General features: G+C 37.4%; 5 protein-coding genes across 5 annotated transcripts; 4 read left to right on the top strand and 1 right to left on the bottom strand.

The window, feature by feature from the left end:
• Positions 1-2,991: 2,991 nt before the first annotated feature.
• On the top strand, positions 2,992-13,362 carry Cbr-mig-10 (the record flags this gene model as incomplete). Its single annotated transcript, XM_045244069.1, has 9 exons — positions 2,992-3,147; positions 3,437-3,560; positions 9,101-9,402; positions 10,242-10,406; positions 11,693-11,863; positions 11,915-11,999; positions 12,048-12,860; positions 12,907-13,059; positions 13,112-13,362. The coding sequence occupies 9 exons, from the start codon at positions 2,992-2,994 to the stop codon at positions 13,360-13,362; spliced, it is 2,220 nt and encodes a 739-aa protein (XP_045096023.1).
• Positions 13,363-16,036: 2,674 nt separating this feature from the next.
• On the bottom strand, positions 16,037-16,712 carry CBG16641 (the record flags this gene model as incomplete). Its single annotated transcript, XM_002641892.2, has 3 exons — positions 16,037-16,320; positions 16,369-16,543; positions 16,653-16,712. 3 exons carry the CDS (start codon positions 16,710-16,712, stop codon positions 16,037-16,039), a joined length of 519 nt encoding a protein of 172 aa, XP_002641938.2.
• A 181-nt stretch (positions 16,713-16,893) lies between these two features.
• Positions 16,894-17,619, top strand: CBG25942 (the record flags this gene model as incomplete). Its single annotated transcript, XM_045244068.1, has 4 exons — positions 16,894-17,011; positions 17,057-17,230; positions 17,277-17,366; positions 17,417-17,619. 4 exons carry the CDS (start codon positions 16,894-16,896, stop codon positions 17,617-17,619), a joined length of 585 nt encoding a protein of 194 aa, XP_045099863.1.
• A 142-nt stretch (positions 17,620-17,761) lies between these two features.
• Positions 17,762-18,527, top strand: CBG16639 (the record flags this gene model as incomplete). Its single annotated transcript, XM_002641891.2, has 3 exons — positions 17,762-18,099; positions 18,145-18,258; positions 18,302-18,527. The coding sequence occupies 3 exons, from the start codon at positions 17,762-17,764 to the stop codon at positions 18,525-18,527; spliced, it is 678 nt and encodes a 225-aa protein (XP_002641937.2).
• A 1,560-nt stretch (positions 18,528-20,087) lies between these two features.
• CBG16638 lies at positions 20,088-21,304 on the top strand (the record flags this gene model as incomplete). The annotated part of the gene is made up of 3 exons (XM_002641890.1): positions 20,088-20,439; positions 20,536-21,147; positions 21,195-21,304. 3 exons carry the CDS (start codon positions 20,088-20,090, stop codon positions 21,302-21,304), a joined length of 1,074 nt encoding a protein of 357 aa, XP_002641936.1.
• Between the last annotated feature and the right edge of the window lie 384 nt (positions 21,305-21,688).

Below are 21,688 nucleotides of genomic sequence, written 5' to 3'. Positions count from 1 at the left end.
GCGGTACTTTTATTATTTGAAGAACATGATGTTCCAAATTACATCATCTCCTGATTTTTACTGTTTTTCTTATCACCAAAAGTTCCTCCTCCTGCTGCTGACAAGGTTATCATTTTATTATTATCTATTGATTTCGAAAAAAGAGGAATTCTGTGTGGTTTGATTCTACAGGAAATGAGGGTCACTTCCGATTTTTTTTGGAAGTGAAGCGAGTTGATGTCATAAGGAATTCCAGAAACTTTCTTCTCTAGAGCGAGAGTTTTTCAGAGACAGTTTTTTTTTTCAGAAAAACTAGAAAAAATGATTTTTGAAATTAAATAAAACTTCCATAAAACGATTTCTAATTTTTAGCTGTTTGATATTTTCGAGAACTTTTGTATATTCTGGTCTTGATTATCTGACTGTGAGCTACTTTCCGCAGTCTCCAGCTTCCCAGAATCCTTAAATTTTTGGTTTTCTGTTCTTAAAGGAGGCGAGACAGCAAAAATTTCGGGGGACAGTTCGGGGGACGAAATCGCGCCGCGCTTATGTAGACCATCGGTCGTCAGGCGCCTTCGCGCCCCCGTAGCTCAGCCGGTAGCGGCGCTGTACCCCTGAGCTGCCTGTCATGAGTTCAACCCCTCATGGGGGTTCTCTAGGAAAAATATCAGGAAAACTTTTTTTTTTTGGTGTCAAAGTTAATTGATCAATTTATTGTAATAAAATGTTCAAAAAGTTATGTATTTTCATATTTTTTGCGCAAAAAAAACCCGAAAATGTGTCACCAAATAAAGACGACCTACCGCCGTGGCCTAGGTTTCTCATTGCGCGGGAATTCAAATCCTCGTCCCTACTCGACATCTTTTTTTAATTTTTAACTGCGTTTTCAGGAGTTTTTTCCCCGAATTTTCTCGAAGTAATATTCTGAAAATAAATAACTTTGAGAACATTTTGTTGCAAAAAAATACAAGAAAAGCTTGTATATTCTTGAAATATTATTCTTCCATATAACCGACTCCACACTTTCAAAAAACTACTAAATAGTCAAAACGAAAACAAAAACAAACACACTTTGTCTTTATTTATTTTATCTCTCATCTTCTGATTTCTATTCTTCTTTCTATTGAGCTGGAACATTGAGAAAACTGACGAATATATGTACAAATTGTACTAGAAGTGTATAGTAATAATAACCAAAAAGAAAGAGAGAAACCCATATTGTTTCTCTCTTTAGATTGTTGCCAATTTTCGCATATAGCTCCCCCACTCTTCTCGCACCCCCAATTTCATCTCGTTTTCATCTGTTGTGTTGGTACAATGGAATTCGTAATTTTTCCTCTTTTTTCTCTTTTTCGACCGTTTTTGGTTCCAAATTTTCATCAAGAAGCTTCTTTTTTTGAGGAAAGAAGTGTACTCGAGAAAACGTCGTCTTCTTCCTCTTCAAACAAATCACACATTTACGAATCGGAAAGAGAGTGTTGAAACGAAAATGAAAAGAAACATATATTGTTTTTTTGTGTCTTATCTCGTTTTCTTTTTCTTCTTCTCCCAGCCGTTCCCTTCTCGATAAAGTGAAAACGTTCTTTTTGCTGCCAGAGATGAAACTATACCAGTCGTGTACTAATAGTTTCTTCTGGATTTTTTATTCTCGATGATTTGAAGACGTTTCTAAGGTTTCGAGATTACTGTAACTTCAAATTATCGTGTTCAATTTAATAGAAGTCCAGCCAGTCAAACTGTCAACTCACTTATCTCGATTTTTGAGAATGACATCAAAAACTTGTCAACTATAAAAATGTTACTGATATTATGGGAAACATTTTATCAGTTGACACATTTTTCATGTCTTTTACAGAAACCGAGACAATTGAGATCAAAGTGCATATATCGGGTGGGTACATTCAAACTCTGAAATACAAAAATCTTAAAAATACCTTTTATTTAGAACCAGCCTGCTGGCTGCTGCGCCTTCGGCGCAATTCTACATTTTTAATTGTTCGTCGCTCCACCCCTCACTTTTTTTTTCGTTTTTTCTTTCCCACGCTGCACGCTCTCCCCAGCTCCCAATATGAACTGCAAGCCTTTTTCTCAGCGGAGCGCGGCTTTTATTTTTTAAATTTTGTACTGAAAAACCGGTTTTTAGTAACATTTTCTAATTTTTCGCCAATTTTTTCAAGTTTTCGTCCATAGGAATTGTTAAACCGGCTAAAACACACATTGTAAGTGCAAAAGCAGCAAGTTCCGACAAAAAATGAAAGAGGAGATAGATTTTTAAGCAATTTCCTAAAAACGGAAATTTCTCGAAATGTTCGGTGTTTTAAGAATTTATTTTGTTAAACTATTGTAAAGATTTCATTTTTGAGTGTTTCGAACTATTATCCGCCAAAATGCTCTACCGGTCAAAAAAGATATTGCGATTTTTAGAAAATTGCTTAAAAATCTATCTCCTCTTTCATTTTTTGTCGGAACTTGCTGCTTTTGCACTTAAAATGTGTGTTTTAGCCAGTTTAACAATTCCTATGGACGAAAAATTGAAAAAATTGGCGAAAAATAAGAAAATTTTGCTAAAAACCGGTTTTTCAGTACAAAATTTAAAAAATAAAAATTTTCACCGCGCGCAACCGCGCTCCGCTGAGAAAAAGGCTTGCAGCTCATATTTTTCACTGGGGAGAGCGCGCTATAGAATATCTACGTCCTCCCTCCCCTCTCTGGGTGTTGCCGTCATAGCGCAGCTGTGTGCGTGCGCAGCCATTGTGCAGAAGGTCGCGGGTTCAGTTTTGGTTGCGGCCGATCTCTTATTTAATAACCCAAAAGTTGACAGAGTGACACCGGGACAGACAGACGCGTCTAGCGTTTTATATAAGGAAGATTCTGACATCTACAATTTGAAACCAGATACTCATAACTTCCTTTGAAACATAGTCATTTTTTCTGCCTTACCAGTTTCCTTTTCCTTTACTTCTCATATTCCATCTCCCCCTCTCTCAGAGAATCACTGTCACTTTGATCAAAATGCTCTCCCAGAGCACGCACGTTCTTCTCCTCCTCATCCCCACCGTTCATTTTCCTCTTATCATCGTTTTCTTGTCATCCAGTTGTCATTTCGATCTCTCTTTCTCTCTTCGAATCTTCACTTTTTCCGTCCGGAAGAATAGTGAGAAACAAACAGTAAGACTTGCGCAATCCTTCCCGAGAATGTTTGACGAGGAAGAGCTTCCGCGCGGAGCATATGCGGGTACTCCAACTACTATAGACAGACTGTTTTATGTTTTACACTACTAGTCTCTTTCTCTTTCTCTCTCTCTCACCCCCTACTTCTCTCCTATTCATAACTAATCAAGTATCCCTTCTTGTAACCATAACCCCAATTGTATAAGGACCTTCCTCTTGACCTGCTGTTTCTTGTTTTGATTGTTTTTCAAGCTGTTCCTTATGCAAATTTTTGTTTTATTTTCAGACGTCTGTCACCATGGACACCTACGACTTTCCGGATCCGTATCCGGTACAGATTCGAGCCAGACCGCAGGTACCGCCGAAACCGCCCATCGATACTGTCAGATACAGTATGAACAACATCAAAGGTCAGTTTATTTATTTTGATTTTTTAGAAATAGGAATTTACAATGTTGCGAATCTGAAAAGAATCCCAACATTCAGGTAACCAAAAACGTCTCATACTGCCTTGAAAATCGGTATCGAAATATATAAACTAGACATCCTTCTTCTCCTTTTCCTCGTTATCCTTGTGACTAATAGGTATCGGAATACGTATGTTTGGAATGCCTGTATCTACAGTAGTTACATCTCTCTCTCCCTCTCTTTAATTTTCATCAAAGGCGGCTTTCCGTGTTCCCAGTTAGAGATAGGGTGTTCCTTAGAGACGCAGACAGTGGATAATGGCGGACTATTATGTGCGAAATTGTGTTGCCGTGCGACACCCCTCATCTGAAGGTTGTTTTTACAGTGGCCACCCAGATTTCTTCAGATACAAAATGACTGTTTCGTTTCTGACCTTTAGTTTTTATGACCTAGGATTAGGAGTAGGCAGGAGTTGAAATGGATTTTAGGGAGAAGTTAGAAGGTTTTTGGAAACTTTCGAAAAAAAAAACTTTTTAAGCAAGGTTATTTCTCTACGAGAACTTTGCGTGAACTTCAATTTTTGGATACCTTTCTGTCTTGGCCACCATGAAACCTGTTGTTTTTAGAGAATTCTCAGACAATTTTAGGCTACTTCTGCCTATTTTCAGATAACTTTAGACGATCTTTAGGCCATTTCCAGGAAAATTTCAGACCTTTCAGCACTTAATTTAGATTGAAATCAGGTGTTTTTCGTAAAACAGTTCCACCCTTGGAGACATTTGAAAACCTCATTAACCTTGTTGTCTAGAAAACACCCATTCATTTCCTCAGCTCCTTTTTTCTTCCTACCTATCCATTTCAATTTCAATTCGATATGTTCGTTGACAGCTGTCCTTTTTCATTCCTTCACATATTCTTCCTCGTTTTTTTCCGTTTCCCTTTTTCTTTACATTTCGATTCTGAATGTTCCCTTCCTCCCTGACCTACATTTTGATTCGAAAGAGTCCAAGAGAGCACCTGTTCCCCATAACATGCAACATTTAAAACACTAAATTTATAGACTTCTCCCGTCCCGCCTAAGCTATAAAAAGTGACAAATTATTATTTCAAGAGTGGCACGAAAAAGACACAACAAATGGAATCATTTGTATAGGGATCAGGGATGTGATTTTACGTTTACGATTTTTACGGATTTTAGGGTTTTTTGACACTCCTAACATTTTACGAGTGTCGTAAAATTTATTCCGTAAAATTCGTAAAAATTGGATGAGCGTTTTTGCCGTTTTTTTGTCCAAAATTGGCAGTTTTTAGATACATTATCATGTTTTGGGTCCATTTTTGAGAAGATCTTTCCCACAACGCTCATTTTTGAACATAAATTTCGTTATTTTCAAACTATTTTGATCAAGTTTTTGAAGGCTTTTTTCCCAATTTCGAATTATTTTTTTTTTAAAATTCAGAAAACTGTTGAAACGCAAAAAACTCATTCGATTCTACGGTTTGTAACATTTGCATTTCTCAATAGCTTATTGATAACACTGCTGCTTTTTTCCATTTAAATAGAAGATACGGTATATTTTCCGAATTTTACGATTTTACGAGTTGGTTTTTTCGTAAAATTTTACGTTTTACGAATTTCGTAAAATGAAAATTTTACGCACATCCCTGATAGGGATAGAAAAAACTGAAGTTCTGAGAGGAAAACAATATTATAATACTCTTTTTTGATGGAAAATCGGACTTGATAGATTAGATTTTGCCCAAAAAAAGTCAAGAAATATTGGTTTTCCTAATAAATTCGGTTGAGGTTTTTAGATTCTGTCAGTTAGGTTTCAGTATATGGAAACTTATATGCACAAAAAATCATTTCTAGATTTTTCAGAAACTATGACATTTTGGTTTTTCTTTTAAAAATTTTTTTGTGGCCCTTACAATTAAAATTTTTATTTTCGGGATATCAGAAATTCGAAAAAATCCAAAAATACTAATAAAATTTCTGATTTTTTTTTCAGAAAATCTGAATTTATTAAAGTTTTTTAATTTTGAAAATTATCAGATTTTTCGGATATTTTTTGGGTTTTTTAATATTCTGGAGATTTCAAAGTGCCAAAAAAAATTTCAAGGACCAAAATAGAGCCGGACGGTTTTCGCAGCTTCAGTAGCTAAAAAAACTTGCTGGTTCCAAACGCCTGCTTCTAACCTAAACTTTCCAAAAATATTCAAAATGTTTCAAAAAGCGTTTTCTCCGGTTTCTCCCCTTTATCCAATTCGCCTAATGTCATTTGATTCCTTCTTTACCCCCATAGATCTCTTTCTTCTTCTTCTTTTTGCCTTTTTCATTTCCAATTTGACTCTTCTCAAATTCCTGAATCCTCCTCGAAACTTTCTCACACTTTCCTGTTTTTTTCTTCTCGTCCTACCTGATATGCAAATACGCCCGAACACACAATTTTCCCCGAAACTTTTGAGGATTTTTTTTGGAAATCAGAGATATGGAACAATTGAAAACTTTCAAGGAAAAAGAAGGGGAAAAAATCACACTTTTTTCCACTCGGTGTGATTTATGAGAATTAGATTCCGAGTCGAGAAACCGAACGAAAAGAAAAAAAACTACGAGGCGAGCAGAAGGAGAAAAAGAAAAAGAGCTTTACGATTTTACGTCAGAGGATTTTTTAAAAATTCACTTTATACTTTTTAGAGGTTTCATATTTGAAAATGAAGATAGTTTTAAAAAAAGATTCTGGATATACCGGAAAACCTGTAATAGAAGGTCCCCCGCGCTGTCAAGTTTGAACTTAATTTTCTCAATTCCTATTAAAAATATCAAAAAGTTTCCAGCTGATAAATTGTTTATTATAATATCAATAATGTTTTGTCTGTGGACTAATTTTTGATATCTTGCCAAGGAGTTGAGATAATTGAGCTCAAACTTGACAGAGGCAGTCACAGGTTTTACGGTAAATGGGCATTTCGTGTTAATTCCAGAATCCTAAACTTCCTTCAATTAGTTTACTTTTAAATAGTTTCTCTCCGTTCCCATCCTCATCTTTAGTTCTAATCCCTTTTCTTCACTCTCAGTCAGTCCACCCCATTCTTCTTCTTATTCATTTGACTCCTAGTTAGCTCCTTTTTAGTTTCACGAATTCCTTCTCAATTTCACTATAGTACGTTCCGTGTCAACTCCTCAAATGTGTCATATGCACATAACTCTAGTACAAGAACAACCGATATGTTTCTCCCGGGCGCTCCTAAATTTGTGGTCTCTGATTCTCTGTGTCTCTCCAAATCATACAGTATTCCGATGGCTTTGAAAGGCTTTGGAAGCTTTGACAAACATCACGTTGTTGGCACCTTATATGCAGAAATGTTGTACAAGCGTATGTATGTATATTGACATAACTACAGGAAACAATAGAGATTTCACATTCCTTTGTACAAGTCGTTTTGAATCTTTAGTGTCTGATCAGGAAACTCTTCATTACCGTAATAAATCTACGCAATCTTCAATTAACTTTGTGTGACTTCAACCATAAATCATGAGGAATCTTCTCTGAACTGATGAATCATAAACTTCCTTCTGTTCTCTCATTCTCGAAAAGTCTCATCACAGATAAATTTGAAAGGTGACAAGTGGTTGTAAATCTAATTTATGCTGGCCATTTGTCCCCCTTTTTTTGCCGAACCGACCCCATTCGATCTCTTTTATCTCTCTCATTCTGTCGATTGGGTCTCGAGTTCCTATCGGCGAGATTTTTAATACTTTCGAATTTAATACTTTTTTATCCTGTGAAAGATATTGAAAAGTTTAAAACGGACAAATTGTTTATCATAATATCAGAAGCGCTTTGTCAGTTGACATATTTATGTTATCTTGCATAGGAATTGAGATAATTTAGCTCAAACTTAACAAGTTGATGGCCCTTCTATTACAGGTTTTACGGTTATTTAAATTTTCCAGTACCTTTTACATCAGCTTGTTTTCTTTTGAAAACACAAATGTCAGTCAACTTTCGTAATTTAGTTGAATATTTCAGAACACTTTATGACTAAATTCTGAATTTTCCCCTTATATCCGTCGAAGGCCAAATTTTCTGAAACTTGACCTAATTTCTGGCCCATCCAGTTTTTTGGGTCCATCATTAATTACTCTTCATTCTTACCCAATGTTTGTAATCTCCAAAAATACACATAAACTCATCTCTAAAAGAAACCGATTCATCTTCTTCATGCCCCGACAATGATCCCAGTTACGTAACACCGTCCCTAGCATTCGGCTATTCTTCCTCTTCTTCTTCCGGTCCTTTTTTCTCACAGAATTCTGATGGCAGCTGGTATTCGAACGTCTTCTTATTCCACCCAGGGGTACCTATCAAATGTTGCGTCACCCAAAAAAAGAGGTCAGAGCAATTCGGGTGCGCTTAAGAAGATTGTTTCCACTACATAAAACAGTCAAGCGGTGATTCCTAGAAAATTTGAAAGAGATCAGAAGATGAAAAATAATTTGCTAGTGGTCGTTAGTAACTGATAAATTGTCTTATCTATTGATTTTTACGGTTCTTGGACTCTTGGTCAGGGTCAACTATTCCTAACCATTTTGAGAGCATGTGACTTTTAGCTTTCTCTATAGGAATCTGAACCACATTCAAAAGTAGTCAACTCTAAAAAATATCTTCTGGACATCCGTTCTCTTCCTTTTTGCTTTTCCTGCCGCACAACGTCTTCTTCTGACTCTTTCGCTCATCTCCAATCTGTCGCAATTCGACCTCATCTCCTTCTCTCCGCCCCTATTTCTTCTCCTTCTTCTTCTTCTTCTTGCTCTTTTTCCTCAGAGTGCACCTGTCCATTGTTTGTGTCTCTCTGCTGTCCATCCCCATTTCTCTATCTCTTTTCCGTTCCATTCAACGACTCACTGAGCCTAATGAGGCTTATGAAAAAGAAGATTAATTTTTGTTTTTCTTCCTAAAAAAATCAAAAACTCATCACTATTTTTGAAGCAAACCTATATTATTTATTTGTGATATTATTCAAAATTATTTTGTCGCCTGATATCGATATTATTAGTACTACGATGATATTGTTGCGCCGTGCTAATGATAATATGATAACAAGGCTAATTGATAAAGACGGAAAAACACATAAAATAATAACGAAAATGTTGTGTTGGATGCTAATTTTTATGAGTTTCGGGCATCTTCTTCTTCTTTATTTTCTTCCATGAATCAAAAATTTTCCTCCACAGCCCCGCCGTATCAAATTTCGATATAGTCTCAGTCTCCTTCTTTTTTTCCACTGTGGCATCTCATTTCCCCAATTTTTTTATAGTGTATACTTTTCGTCTTTTCACACCTTTTTTGTCGTTTGAGATAAGAGTTTTAAGTTTTTGGCATCATTTTTTAAAACTTTAGCAAACACAAAAAATGTACCACGATCGACAGCGGACCGGTTTCAAGCAGTATGAGACGTATATGAAACAGAAACGTATGCAAAATTTTCAAGAGTTATAGAATTATCGGCTTTTTTCGCTAGTAAATTATTTTTTCAGAATCCGCCGATTGGCAGTTGGATGAACTTCTCGAAGAGCTTGAAGCTCTAGAGACTCAACTGAATTCCAGCAATGGAGGAGATCAACTACTTCTTGGTTTGTTTGATCCTCATAATATTATATTATTTTTTCTTGTTTTAGGAGTATCTGGAATTCCAGCATCTTCCAGTCGGGACAACGTGAAACCAGTCTCGACACTTCCACCACCTCCACCAGCCCTTTCTTATCATGCGACCCAACAACAAAATCTTCATCATCATCACACTTCCCATTTAGGAGGTTATCAAAATGGTATTCATCAGGTATGGAACCTTCTAGATTCTTCTGTTCATAATTAGAAACTAAATTTTTATACTTGAATCTCCAAAATTCCTGTTGCATCGCCTGCTGGCTCAGCAGAGGGGGTAAATCCTAGTATAAACCCATAGTTGGTCTAAGACCCGATCGCATTTTGCTTACAACAAGAAATTTGATTTGCTCCAGTCCCCTCTTCCTTCCTGAGCTCCGCTTATTCTGCTTCTACATAAACTCGAAATTCGATACAACAACATCATCAGGATGATGATTTCTGATGAGGATGGGTTGGGGTGTAGATGATCATGTTGAGAACATCCTCGAAGGAAGAGACGCTCTTTGTGTACATTTGTGCATATGGTCTAGGCATATCGGATCATGAATAGAAAACACATGGCATTCGAAAGAACAGCGGAGGACAGCATTTATTGTTTGGAGTGAGGAATAGAAGAAGAGGTGACATATTGCATGCAATACGGGGTAAAAGGAAATTGATATCCGGAGAAAAAGGAACGCTCTACAATACATATTCAAATCTAGGAGCACCTTCTGTAGATCTAGTTTTTAGAAGTGGAGCATCTAGTTTTTTTAATTCAACAATTTCATATCCAATTCCCCAAAAAGCCTAGACACCTTTCCATTTGGACCATGAGAAGAGGGGTGTTTGAATAAGAGTTGAGCCCTAACACCATGTTTATTTACTCAATGAGCCAGAGAGCACTACCATAAAGGGTCACAAAGAGGTCATTCTCGTAGCATACAAAGCTCGAAAAGAGCAAGGGAACCGGGCTCTGGGAACTAAAACAAAAATGGGAAACCGTGCATATTTTAACCTTGCAATTTTCAGATGAACTCTATGACAACCACCACTTCATCCTGCTCCTCGCCAGATGGCGATTCGGCGTTCGGTGACTCAAGTTCAACGGAATCATCTAACAATCGATGCCGTAATTCGGCCTTCTCATCGAACGATTCCTGCCGTGACTCGTTGAACACTCCGAGCCCCACTCAGGTCAGATTTCGAACATTATAGTATTACACACTGAAGAGCAGGGGAGATGGGGACACTTGTAACTGATGAGAGATGTATGAAGTAGGGAGTAGTAGACAAAACAAGTTGTAGTAGTTGACCCCTTCACGGGTGTTCATTAGGTTTCTGATTGATGAGTGGTTTGCGGGGAGAGACAGATAACGGATGGATGAATAGAAGGATATTCTGTGAACATGTGGAACAAAAAATTGCAGTTTAATCTGAAATACATCATCCGGAATCCGGAACACATAATCCGGAGTACATATTCTAAATCCACTGCACACAATATAGTAAACATAATCCAGAACCCAAAAAAAACCGAAATCCGGAATTCTGAATTCGGAAATCCGGATATCAGTAACCGTGTATATTGGTCTCTGTGTATGGGGGTCAGAATCTTAAAATTCTTCAAACTCAGGCCTTCAAAAGGCTGTCGCAAAGCTTCAAAACCTCCAAAATCTCACTTTTTCAGTATGGAATTGAACTTTTGTGGATCGGCCAAAACGTGATCTTCGTAATTTTTTCGGTTTCTCGTTTCCGGGTCACGTTGATGGCTCCAAGTTTTTCGTACGTAGGGTTTGAAGGGAGACCTTTATTTTTCATGTTGACACCTTTTCACGAATATTTACCTAAATAGGTGTTTCAGTACAAACTTAGGGTGGAATTAAACTTTTGTGGAGTACTGTATAACTAACATTTTATCAGTTGACCACTTTTCACTATCTTTCACATTGACCCAGATATATGAGCTCAAATTTAACGGTTTGGGTGGTCACCTACTGCGTGTTTACGGTATCCTTATCTGTTCTTTTACTTTTTTTTTGAAAAATTTTAAAACGGTAAAAACAAACATTTTGAAGCTGTCAAAACCTATCAGACACCTTCTTATTCCACCCGACTGCCTCTAATATTGTGAGCTTTCTTCTTGTCCATTCAATCAAATAGTGCGGCACGTCTTGAAGACAAACTGCGTTTCTTCATCTTACACACTGTTTCTATCTGCGCGAATGTTACATTGGCAATTGTTCAATTAATAATGGACAGGTGAACTCCGTAGTCGGCTTATCCTTTTGATGTTTTGGATCGAGACAAATTTACTCGCAAATCAAAGATTCACAGGTTTCTATGACACGAAGAATTCTAAAGAAAAGAAAAAGATAGAAAAAGAGAGCCTGAGAAAAATGACACAAGAGCATTAGAGCAAATTTTTGAACATCAGGACACATTGTTCTATTAGAAAATGAAACAACCGATGGTAATTACAGGTCTCCCCAAGAACTGGAGAACTAAATGCAGAAGAAGCAAAATCACTGAAGATTCGTCAAGCATTGGAGAAGATGAAAGAAGCGAAAATTATCAAAATGTTGGTGAAGTTTTTCGTAGAAGATGGGCAACCACTCCAGATGTTGATTGATGAGAGATGGACTGTCGCAGATGTAAGAAGCTCAAGCTCAAAAAACTAAATTTTGGGAAAGAATTATTTTCAGACTATGAAGCAATTGGCAGAGAAGAATCATATTGCTCTGATGGAAGATCATTGTATTGTTGAAGAGTACCCAGAACTTTATATTAGTAAGATCATATCTTTTTAAAGCTCATCCCATCAAAAATCATTTTCAGAGCGTGTCTACGAGGACCACGAAAAAGTAGTGGAGAACATTACCATGTGGGTTCAGGACTCTCCGAACAAGCTGTATTTCATGAGACGCCCGGATAAATATACTTTCATCTCCCGCCCGGAACTCTATCTGCTCACTCCAAAAACATCAGATCACATGGAAATTCCACCTGGAGATCAGTGGACAATTGATGTGAAACAAAAGTTTGTCCATGATTATTTCAATCGAGAACCAGTCGTCCCACCTGAGATGGAAGGATTTTTGTATTTGAAATCTGATGGCAGAAAATCATGGAAGAAACACTACTTCGTTCTGAGACCCAGCGGATTATACTATGCTCCAAAAAGCAAGAAACCAACAACTAAAGATCTGACTTGCCTGATGAACCTTCATTCCAATCAAGTCTACACCGGAATTGGATGGGAAAAGAAATACAAATCACCAAGTCCATGGTGTATCTCTATCAAATTAACTGCATTGCAAATGAAGAGAAGCCAATTCATCAAATATATTTGTGCTGAAGATGAGATGACATTCAAAAAGTGGCTCGTAGCATTGAGAATCGCAAAGAATGGCGCAGAACTTCTTCAAAACTTTGAAAGAGCTTGCCAAATCCGTCGGGAGACTCTTGGACCTGTTTCCAGTATGTCTGCTGCCTCCTCTTCCACTGCTATCTCCGAAACTCCTCATCCGCATCAAAGAACGCCTTCCGTTGCTTCGTCTATTCAACTGAGTTCTCATATGATGAACAATCCAAACACGACACGCCCACTTTCAGTCAATGTTAGAAATCAATCACCTGCTTCCTACTCTGGTAAGTGATCATTATCGCTTCACGTATGATATGTTCTGGTTTTCAGTTAATTCATCACAACCATCTCAACCATCACCTTCAGTGGTATCTCAAAAATCGGAGGTACAGTATGATGAGCAACCGACAGGAACAATAAAAAGAGCTCCATTAGATGTACTCCGCCGAGTATCAAGAGCTTCCACTTCGTCTCCAACGATTCGTAAGTTTTGAATTTTTATCTGTTCATTTGAATAACCGTGTCTCAATTTCAGCCCAAGAAGAATCAGATTCTGACGAAGAATTCCCTGCTCCACCACCAGTTGCCGCTGTGATAAGAATGCCTCCTCCAGTGACACCTCCCAAGCCATGTACTCCCCTTTCGGCCAAAAAAGCCCCACCACCGCCACCAAAACGATCTGAAAACACCAAATTGCAATCAGCTTCTCCGATGGCTCCAGCGAAAAACGATTTGGAAGCTGCGCTGGCGAGACGAAGAGAGAAAATGGCTACGATGGAGCAATAGGCTGCAATTTATAAATGATTTCCACTAAATTAATAATCATCACACACACACACACCCTTCTTTCAAAAATTCTTGTTACTACCGGTGCGCTGGAAACTGAAACTGAAATTCATAACATGACCAAGTTACTGTAGCCTTCCAACCACCCCATCGCAAATCGATTTGACCCACATTAAAAATGGAAAAATTATTATTTATTACGATTTTATTGTTTGCTTTCTTATTCACAAGTTGAAAATAAACTCATTTTTATACAACTTTTATTTAGCAAGAAAGTATCTTCCCGATTTTTTACAATATTAATGGGGGGCATCCGATCGAAATACCGTAAAACCTGTATTAGAAGGGCCCCTGAAATTGAAGGACCCCTCGAATTGAAGTGCATCCCTAGGGACCCCACGAAAAATAGAAGTGCTCCCTCTATTTGAAGTACTTCCCTCTAATTGAAGTGCCCCTTTGACTATCTCCTTTGATTTTCAGCCCTTTTTTCTGTTGTTTTGATTGAATTACTGTTTGATTTCAAAAATACTGGCATCTGAAAATTTGAATGCCGTTTCTCTAACTAGGAAGGCCCCAACTCGGGTGTGGCGATACGCATGGTGACCTATGTCATCTGAAAGCTGACATTTTCCTGATTCCAAATCTGTTTTCAAAAAGTGCATTGTGGTGGTAGTTTTCGAGAAAACTGGGTCGGAAGTTTTGAAAAAAACGTGGATTTTAAATACAATTTTAATCCATCGCGTATATAAGTTTTTGAGTGTTGAAAAAATGTGGAAGCGTGGTCGAATGGTTAGTGAGGAGGAATATTGAGCGGCTACTCTCTGGTTTGACTCCCTCGACCTGCTAAACTTTTTTGAATTTTTTCATTATATTTTTCCGGTGATTGTATCGGACTTCTGGATGATGTTAAAGGTCATGAAATCTTGTGAAAAATTATTTTATTTTCTCTGCGTTTAGAACGTAATTTAGGACATTCAAAATTTTTCGAAAATTTGTAAAAAATCCAGGGGGTACCTCATGGCGATTTTTACAAAAAATAAATTTCGAAAAAAAAATTTGAAAGAACTTTCAGTTTATAGAGAAACATTCAAAATGAAAATTGAATTTAAAAAAACCCAGGAATGAAACCATCAACTCCTTCAAAACTCATTTCAAAAACTAGGAGTGTGCACTGAAATCACTTTCAGAGCTCATAATTGTCTTCGAATGGCCAATTTGAAGAAAATAACTTTGGTACTGTAATCAGCGTTTTTAAAAGTACTAATGTCCAAATGTAGAGAGAAATCATAAACAAGTGGTTTGCCTAGAATCTCCAATATATCAACCTCTTCACAATGAAGACAATTATGAGCTCTGAAAGGGATTTCAGTACATGTTTAACTTTTTTGGATGGAGTTTTCAAAAGAGTACATGGAATCGGGATTTCTGACTGTATCTTGTATTTCGAATAATTCTCTATAATCTGAAAGTTTTTCAAATTTTTGTTTCGAAAATTTTTGTTTTAAAAATACATTCTAAACGCAGAGAAACAATAAAATAAGACTTTTCACAAGATTTCATGACCTTTAACATCATCCAGAAGTCCGATACAATCACCGGAAAAATACAATGAAAAAATTCAAAAAAGTTTAGCAGGTCGAGGGAGTCAAACCAGAAAGTACCCGCTCAATATTCCTCCTCACTAACCATTCGACCACGCTTCCACATTTTTTCAACACTCAAAAACTTATATACGCGATGGATTAAAATTGTATTTAAAATCCACGTTTTTTTCAAAACTTCCGACCCAGTTTTCTCGAAAACTACCACCACAATGCACTTTTTGAAAACAGATTTGGAATCAGGAAAATGTCAGCTTTCAGATGACATAGGTCACCATGCGTATCGCCACACCCGAGTTGGGGCCTTCCCTAGTAATACAGATGTTTTCTCGTTCGAGCAATTTTCGCAATTAAGCTTTGAGTTTGTAATTCAAAAAATTCTAGAAATTCTAGCGATCAAAGTTTTACCAAGAAATCTGAATTTTGATCAGAAAATCCCTCTAAATTAAAAAAAATTAATTTCGCTTGGTAAAATGGCGGAATCAAGGCCGGGCCGCGAAATTTTCAGGTCCCAGTTTTTGAAAATTCGATGGTGTTTTGTTTTTTTTAATGTAGAAATTGTAATGGGTTTTTAGTAGAAAAACGAAATTTCAACTGAAAAATGATGTCCCTCAAATAGAAGTTCTGTTTTCAGAGGACCCACGAAAAATACAAAGTGCCCCCTCTAATTGAAGTGCCCCCCTAGGGACCCCACGAAAAATAGAAGGGCCGGCCCTTCTAATACAGGTTTTACGGTATATATTTTTTAAATTTTTTTTGCATAAAAATGTCTCAAAGTTATGTATTTTCAAAAAATTACTTCGAAAAATTCAGACAAATTTCGAAATTCCGTAAAACGCTGTTGAAAATCAGCCTCATTTTTCAGTATTTCCCGTCGTTTCACGTCGTTTTTTTTCGTTGAATGATTTGTATGAAATACAAAATTCCTGTTTCTATCCCTATCAGGAAACGTCAGTATGATACATCCCGATGTTAGAACAAATATTCATTTGATGATTAGTTTATTGAATTCAAGATATTAGGATCTCTTGTAAAAATGAGTGGATATGAACATTCTCAGAAATTATCCGAAATCATTCATGGAAATCGATTGAAATCGTTCGAGTTGATTGATACTTCTCACACTTGATACCGTTAGTTTCGAGATTTTTAATTTGGCCATCCACGGTAGAATCAATTGGATTCCAATACCAGATTTTCGATATCTTCATATGCAGTATCCTCTCCAAGCAATGAGTACAGCTGGGGAAAGTCGTGATGTACATGATGAAGTTGTCACCACTGATTGCCTTCTTTTCTAGCTTTCGGAGAGCAGACAGAATCGCGCACTGACAAGAATCATTTTTAGATGCTACTTCTGTAAAACATGGACATTTAAGAAAGCTTGAAAAACTTGGGCTTTTACCTCCAGAATACCCGGAAATTATTTGATAATTGTCCTCGTCGACAATATAGCATCCATTTGGTTCTTGTGATGTACTCATTTCACTCAACATTCTGGTCATATACATGTGGTGTTGATGCCATGTAATATAGTCAAGACGCTTACCAGTGGGACCAAGGGGAATCAGAGATTTTGTCTGAAAATTGGAGTTGTATGATTATTCCTTTTTTATAAACCGATTGGTCTATTCGAATAGAATTCGAAAAAAAAAAGTTGTTGGAAGATTTTGAGAAAAAACTTCTTACCGCATATGATTCTGAAGAACAAGACGCTGTTGTGGAAGATTTGCTTTCGATAGTTGTCATTTATGAAATCTGAAAAATTGAATGCACATAAAAATATCGACAAATCAACAACAACGAAGAAATTTAAAGGCTTCCGCAATTTTCCTCGTGCAAACGACACTCCGAAATAACGCTGCGAAACTTCGGTCATGCTTTGTGGAGTCCTCGAGGAAAACCTTTTTTTCGCAAAGATTTCTGAAATATGAATTCGTTCCTTCAGAATAATGAATGGGCTCAAGATCCATCATTCGAACACTTCTGGATACATTATGATATGTCGCAACGATGGCTGCAGCAACATATAAAAGCTACCCGGCAGTGTAATTAATTTAAGTATTTACCTAATTTTCACTCGCATTTTTTAGTGTGTCAAGAAAACGGATTGCCAAACGATGATCATTGTCAAGAATTTCAAGAGCCAGAGATGACGGAGAGGTTATCGAGATGTGAAATTCGAAGTGAAGACGTAGAAGAAAGGGAAGAAATGAGCGAAGAAATGAAAGAGTTCTTCGCTAAAACTCGAAATCATCGTCAAGAGTGTAAGAAGTTGGGTACGATTCTTCCAACCAAAATTATTTTTTTAAGTGAAGGAAAAACGACAAGCTGAAGAAAAGCAAAAACATGTGGAATCCAAAAAGAAGGGAAACCAAGAAGAGTATGTCAATATCGAGCAAAGTGAGTTAACTTTCTGAATATAAAATCAGTGCAAACGTAAATATTTTCAGTCACTGTTCGTGGACGAGTAGAAAAATCAGCAGATTATCGAGATGCTAGCGCTGAGTTTCTAGCAAAACGAGAAAAAGCGAAAAAAGATTACGGAGAAGAAGCGACGAAAATCTTGTCAATGGAAAGTGCAATTGAAATGAAGTTCGAGTCTGAATATGCTCGAAATCCGCAACTCTGGCCAAACATTCCGTTTAGATTTTGAAAATATGTTATAATAAATATGCTCCAAGCCTTCAACCTTCTTTTTTCTCAAATTTCAATCGGTTTCAGAACCGTATTTATACATACTTCCTATCTGACTATTCATTTTCTAACATACTCAGTTTTAAGATCAGATTGTCAACATGGGTAGGAAAAAGTTCATCGAAAACGAAGATGGAACAAATAAAGTCATCGAAACAGAAGAAGTCCCGAAGAAAAAAGAAGACAAAGAATATCGACTGAGATATCTTGGACAGAACATCAAAGCCGGGAAAAAATCTTTCAAGGATCAGTTTTTCATGAGTTATGAAGATGGACTCAAGCTGATTAAGAAGCTGAGAGGGAAAGGAAAGGGTGGGCAATTGGTTCAGAAGAAAATGCCACGTCACGTTTCTCTACCTTACCACATGTCCGGAAAGAGTGCAATGGACGAATCAATCAATTGGATCGCTCAAAATACGGTCGGAAAGTATAGAAACGAGTGAGTAGTTTATTTATAAATAGTTGTTGATATGCCAAATTTCAGGTATAAAGGAATCGTTGTGGCCGTAGGAAATGTAGAAACTGTGTCAGCGCCACGCGTTATTGCCGATCAGTACGCATTCCATACTGATGTAGCAATTAATCAAATCGTATTCATGTATGTTTTTTCTTGAGAAAATTTTAACGAAATGTTTTTTAAGTCCGAAAGTTGGAGACAAGTACGAAGCAAATGTGAAATATGTGCAGGAGGGACTTATCGTTGGAGTTGTGATGGGAATGATCACAATTCACGTAAAGCTGAATGATAAAACATCTGAAGACCAAGTAGGCATCGATGACAAAATTTTGGTCAAATACAGCAATGTCCGCGTCAAAAATTCCTTATGCCACTTGACAGGAGCCTATGTGAAAATGATTGAGAAGTGAGGGACTCTCTGTGATTTCTTCCTATTATAATTTACTTTTTTTCAGAGCAGCCATCAAAGACGAAGAAGAGGCAGTTGAAGACGAAGCGGACGATGAAGATGAAGCGGTTAAAGAAGAAGTGAAGGAAGAGGTGGACTACGAAGATATGGAAGAGTGACCCGATGATTATTCCCATTTTCGTTGATTTTTTTGTTTCGCTATTTTTTGTACCCTATTTTTGTTTTAGCTGTTGATTTTGCAATTTTCAATAAATTTTTTTATAACATAGTCCATACATAGTAGATATCTCCCCAAGTGTCGATACGACCACCATTTCAATCCATGGCAGGTTTCCCGTTCTTCAGCGTTAGCCTTTTTTGTCTGCATCTCTTCGTGTTCAACTGAACTCTTGCGCTTTCGAGAGAAAAAGATACGAGAAAAAAAGTTGTTCACATCATGATAAGAAACCTTATTCAGTTTTCAGGAGTAGTTGAATTATGCCTTTTTAATAATCAATAGATAGGAGAATCTAGCACTCCGTGAGAAAAAAGTGACTACTTCTAGGAAATAATGGTTTTTTTAAAAATTTTATTGAGATCAGATCTGATATTTTTTTAAAAGATCTGCTCTGAAAATAGACTAACAGCTAGGCTAGGCCTAAATATTCTCTCTTATATAATATGGACATAATATTTACAGTGTGATTTTCCGGAACGATTTTTTAAAATAATTTTTTCCCGCTCTTTTTTATTGGAATTCCAATGAGTAGTCTTCCCTCTCTTCCCTAGACCACTTCATTCTCTCATTATCCTCAATCGAAATTGTAGATTTCTGAAACTCTCTTTCTCTTTTCCTACCATCTGCTTGTTGCTGATCAATAGATGGACGCACCTACAGAACCCCATTTTCCACCGTACTCCTTTCAAATCGTGGCGAGACACACCACATAACCCCAGCCATTCGTTTTCTCTAAGTCTCTCCTTGTCTAACTGGGCAAAGAAGAAGAAGGAGAAGAAGAAGAAACGTGCATGGACGGAGAGGATTGTTCGATTCTTTTTTTTCTTGGTATTGGAAAAAAAGTAAAAGTGTATATTATCTGTCGAACTTATGAACTATTTTATGGTGATAAGATCTACGCAGATGTTCTTTCTGACACCCTTAAGATCTGTATCAATTCTCTGAATCCCTTGTATCTTCTTTGATTTGTATCTCTACGACTGGATTTGTGTATTTTTTAAAATAATAATCCATTTTTGAAAATCAATTTAGCTTTGTCTTAAATTTAAAATTCCGGAAGATCCAGAAATTTACTATCAGAATTGATTATTCCAAAAGTTGTTTGAATTTTTCCCGCGCGCTAGTTGATTCTCGGAGAAACGCAGTCTATTTAACAACAATAGGATATCCATTGATTTAGGACTTACATTTTTCTTCTCCTTCTCATCATTATCACAATATCTGACTTTAAATACCAGATGGAAAGTTTCACCGTTTTCATCTTATCTCTAATTTCTCTTTTCCAATTTTTCACTTTCCAAAGAATGTACCTAATTGTTATCTTATCATCATTTTTACAGTGATATGGCCAGCAAAACCAGAAGATCCATGGCCATTGCAAAGGCTGAAAAGGAGAAGAAGGCGATCAAAGAAGAAGAAGAAGAAAAAGAGGAAGAAGAGGAAGATGAGGATGATGATGGACCACCACCAATTTTGGAAAGAGAGGAGAGCTGTGGAGAGAACGGTGAAGATGATGAGAAGGAAGAAGATGGAGGAGCTACAAGCACAAGATCCACTGGAGAGATCGCAGCAGAACCAGTCATCGGAAACTTGATGGAAGCGTTGGCTGGGGTTTTCTCTGCTGACAGTGATTCTCTAGCTGTAAAGAAGAGAAAGTATAATGTTGTGCCAAAACAACTTGGCACTCGTGGACCATGTAAGTTATATGATCATTTTTGAATGGTTGAGCATGAAACCCATCTAAACAGCTCTTTCCTCATGTTTTTCTAATCCTCATCGTTTTCGTTTTTAGTGCCAAAGTCGTTTCTTGGTTACCAAAATGCTCGTCCTGCGTCCGTGTCACCGATGTTGTCTTCTCGAACCACACCACCGACCCGTTCAATGACATCGGTTCCAGCGAAAATAACCGCAGCTGCCAAAGAATCAGCAGGAGCAGAGAAAAGTAAATATGGATTGCCACCTCCGATTCCGCCATCGTTGAGAGGAGTTGCTGCATCACTTGCACAAATGAATGGAGTTGGATCAAACACTTCGTTGGGACCAGCAAGACTTTTGGAAAATAGGAAACGTCAATTGAATGGAGAACTTGCGATTCCTGGAAAACGATCGTCATTGGAGGTCTACAACGGAGGAAGAGCTGGAGAGAAGTTCAATAAGAAGGTTCCCTCAACCGCATCTTCTTCTGGAGCATCGACGTCTTCATCTACTTCTTCAACCACTACTGCATTCGATGTTCACTCAATGCTACGTGAGCAGTCTCCAGTTCGAATGCAAGTTTCGGTCGGAGCAGATCACCAAAATTCAAGCAGAGACACAATGCAAGAAGCACTTGCACTGGCTGTCCATCAAAAAGGATCAATTATGAATGTCGCCAAAAACGCAACAAATCATTCATTGCTCATCGGTATGTTTCTATTTCAGTTTAAATTTTCAAATGTTTTCTATTTTCAGGCACAATGGTAATGAATGGACTGGCCACATTACAAGCCACCAGCCCAGAGGACTTCAAGAACTTTTCCGGAGATCTGTTTTCTCTCTTCACAAAGTACAACATTCATTAGTTTATCAAACATCCTACCTCTCTATCAAAACCGACCCTACCTAAAACCCTATTTCTCATTTCCCTTTGCTTTCTTTATTCCAATATCAGTTTACTGTAAACACTCTAATAGAACGCCAGCAGACCGTCCACTTTGAATCCATATACACAGGTAAAATGCGAACGGATCCGTTACGGACGCTCAGCTTCGCGCGCGGTTGAAATAGGAACCGCATACGGACCGCACGAGACCCGTTTTCAGAAAACCACAGCACATTATTCCGTATTCCTCCGTATTCTGTCCGTTCGCGAACTCCGTATCCGATCCGCTTGCGAATGATGGACAAACGGATCCGTTCGCGAATCAGACAAAAGTTTTTTTATTTTCGTGCGGTCCGTATACAGC

The sequence above is a fragment of the Caenorhabditis briggsae genome (assembly GCF_000004555.2).
Source record: "Caenorhabditis briggsae complete genome, chrIII, whole genome shotgun sequence".
Lineage (NCBI taxonomy): Eukaryota > Metazoa > Nematoda > Chromadorea > Rhabditida > Rhabditidae > Caenorhabditis > Caenorhabditis briggsae.
The sequence above is the reverse complement of the archived record's forward strand: the minus strand, read 5'-3'. Positions and strand labels throughout refer to the sequence as shown.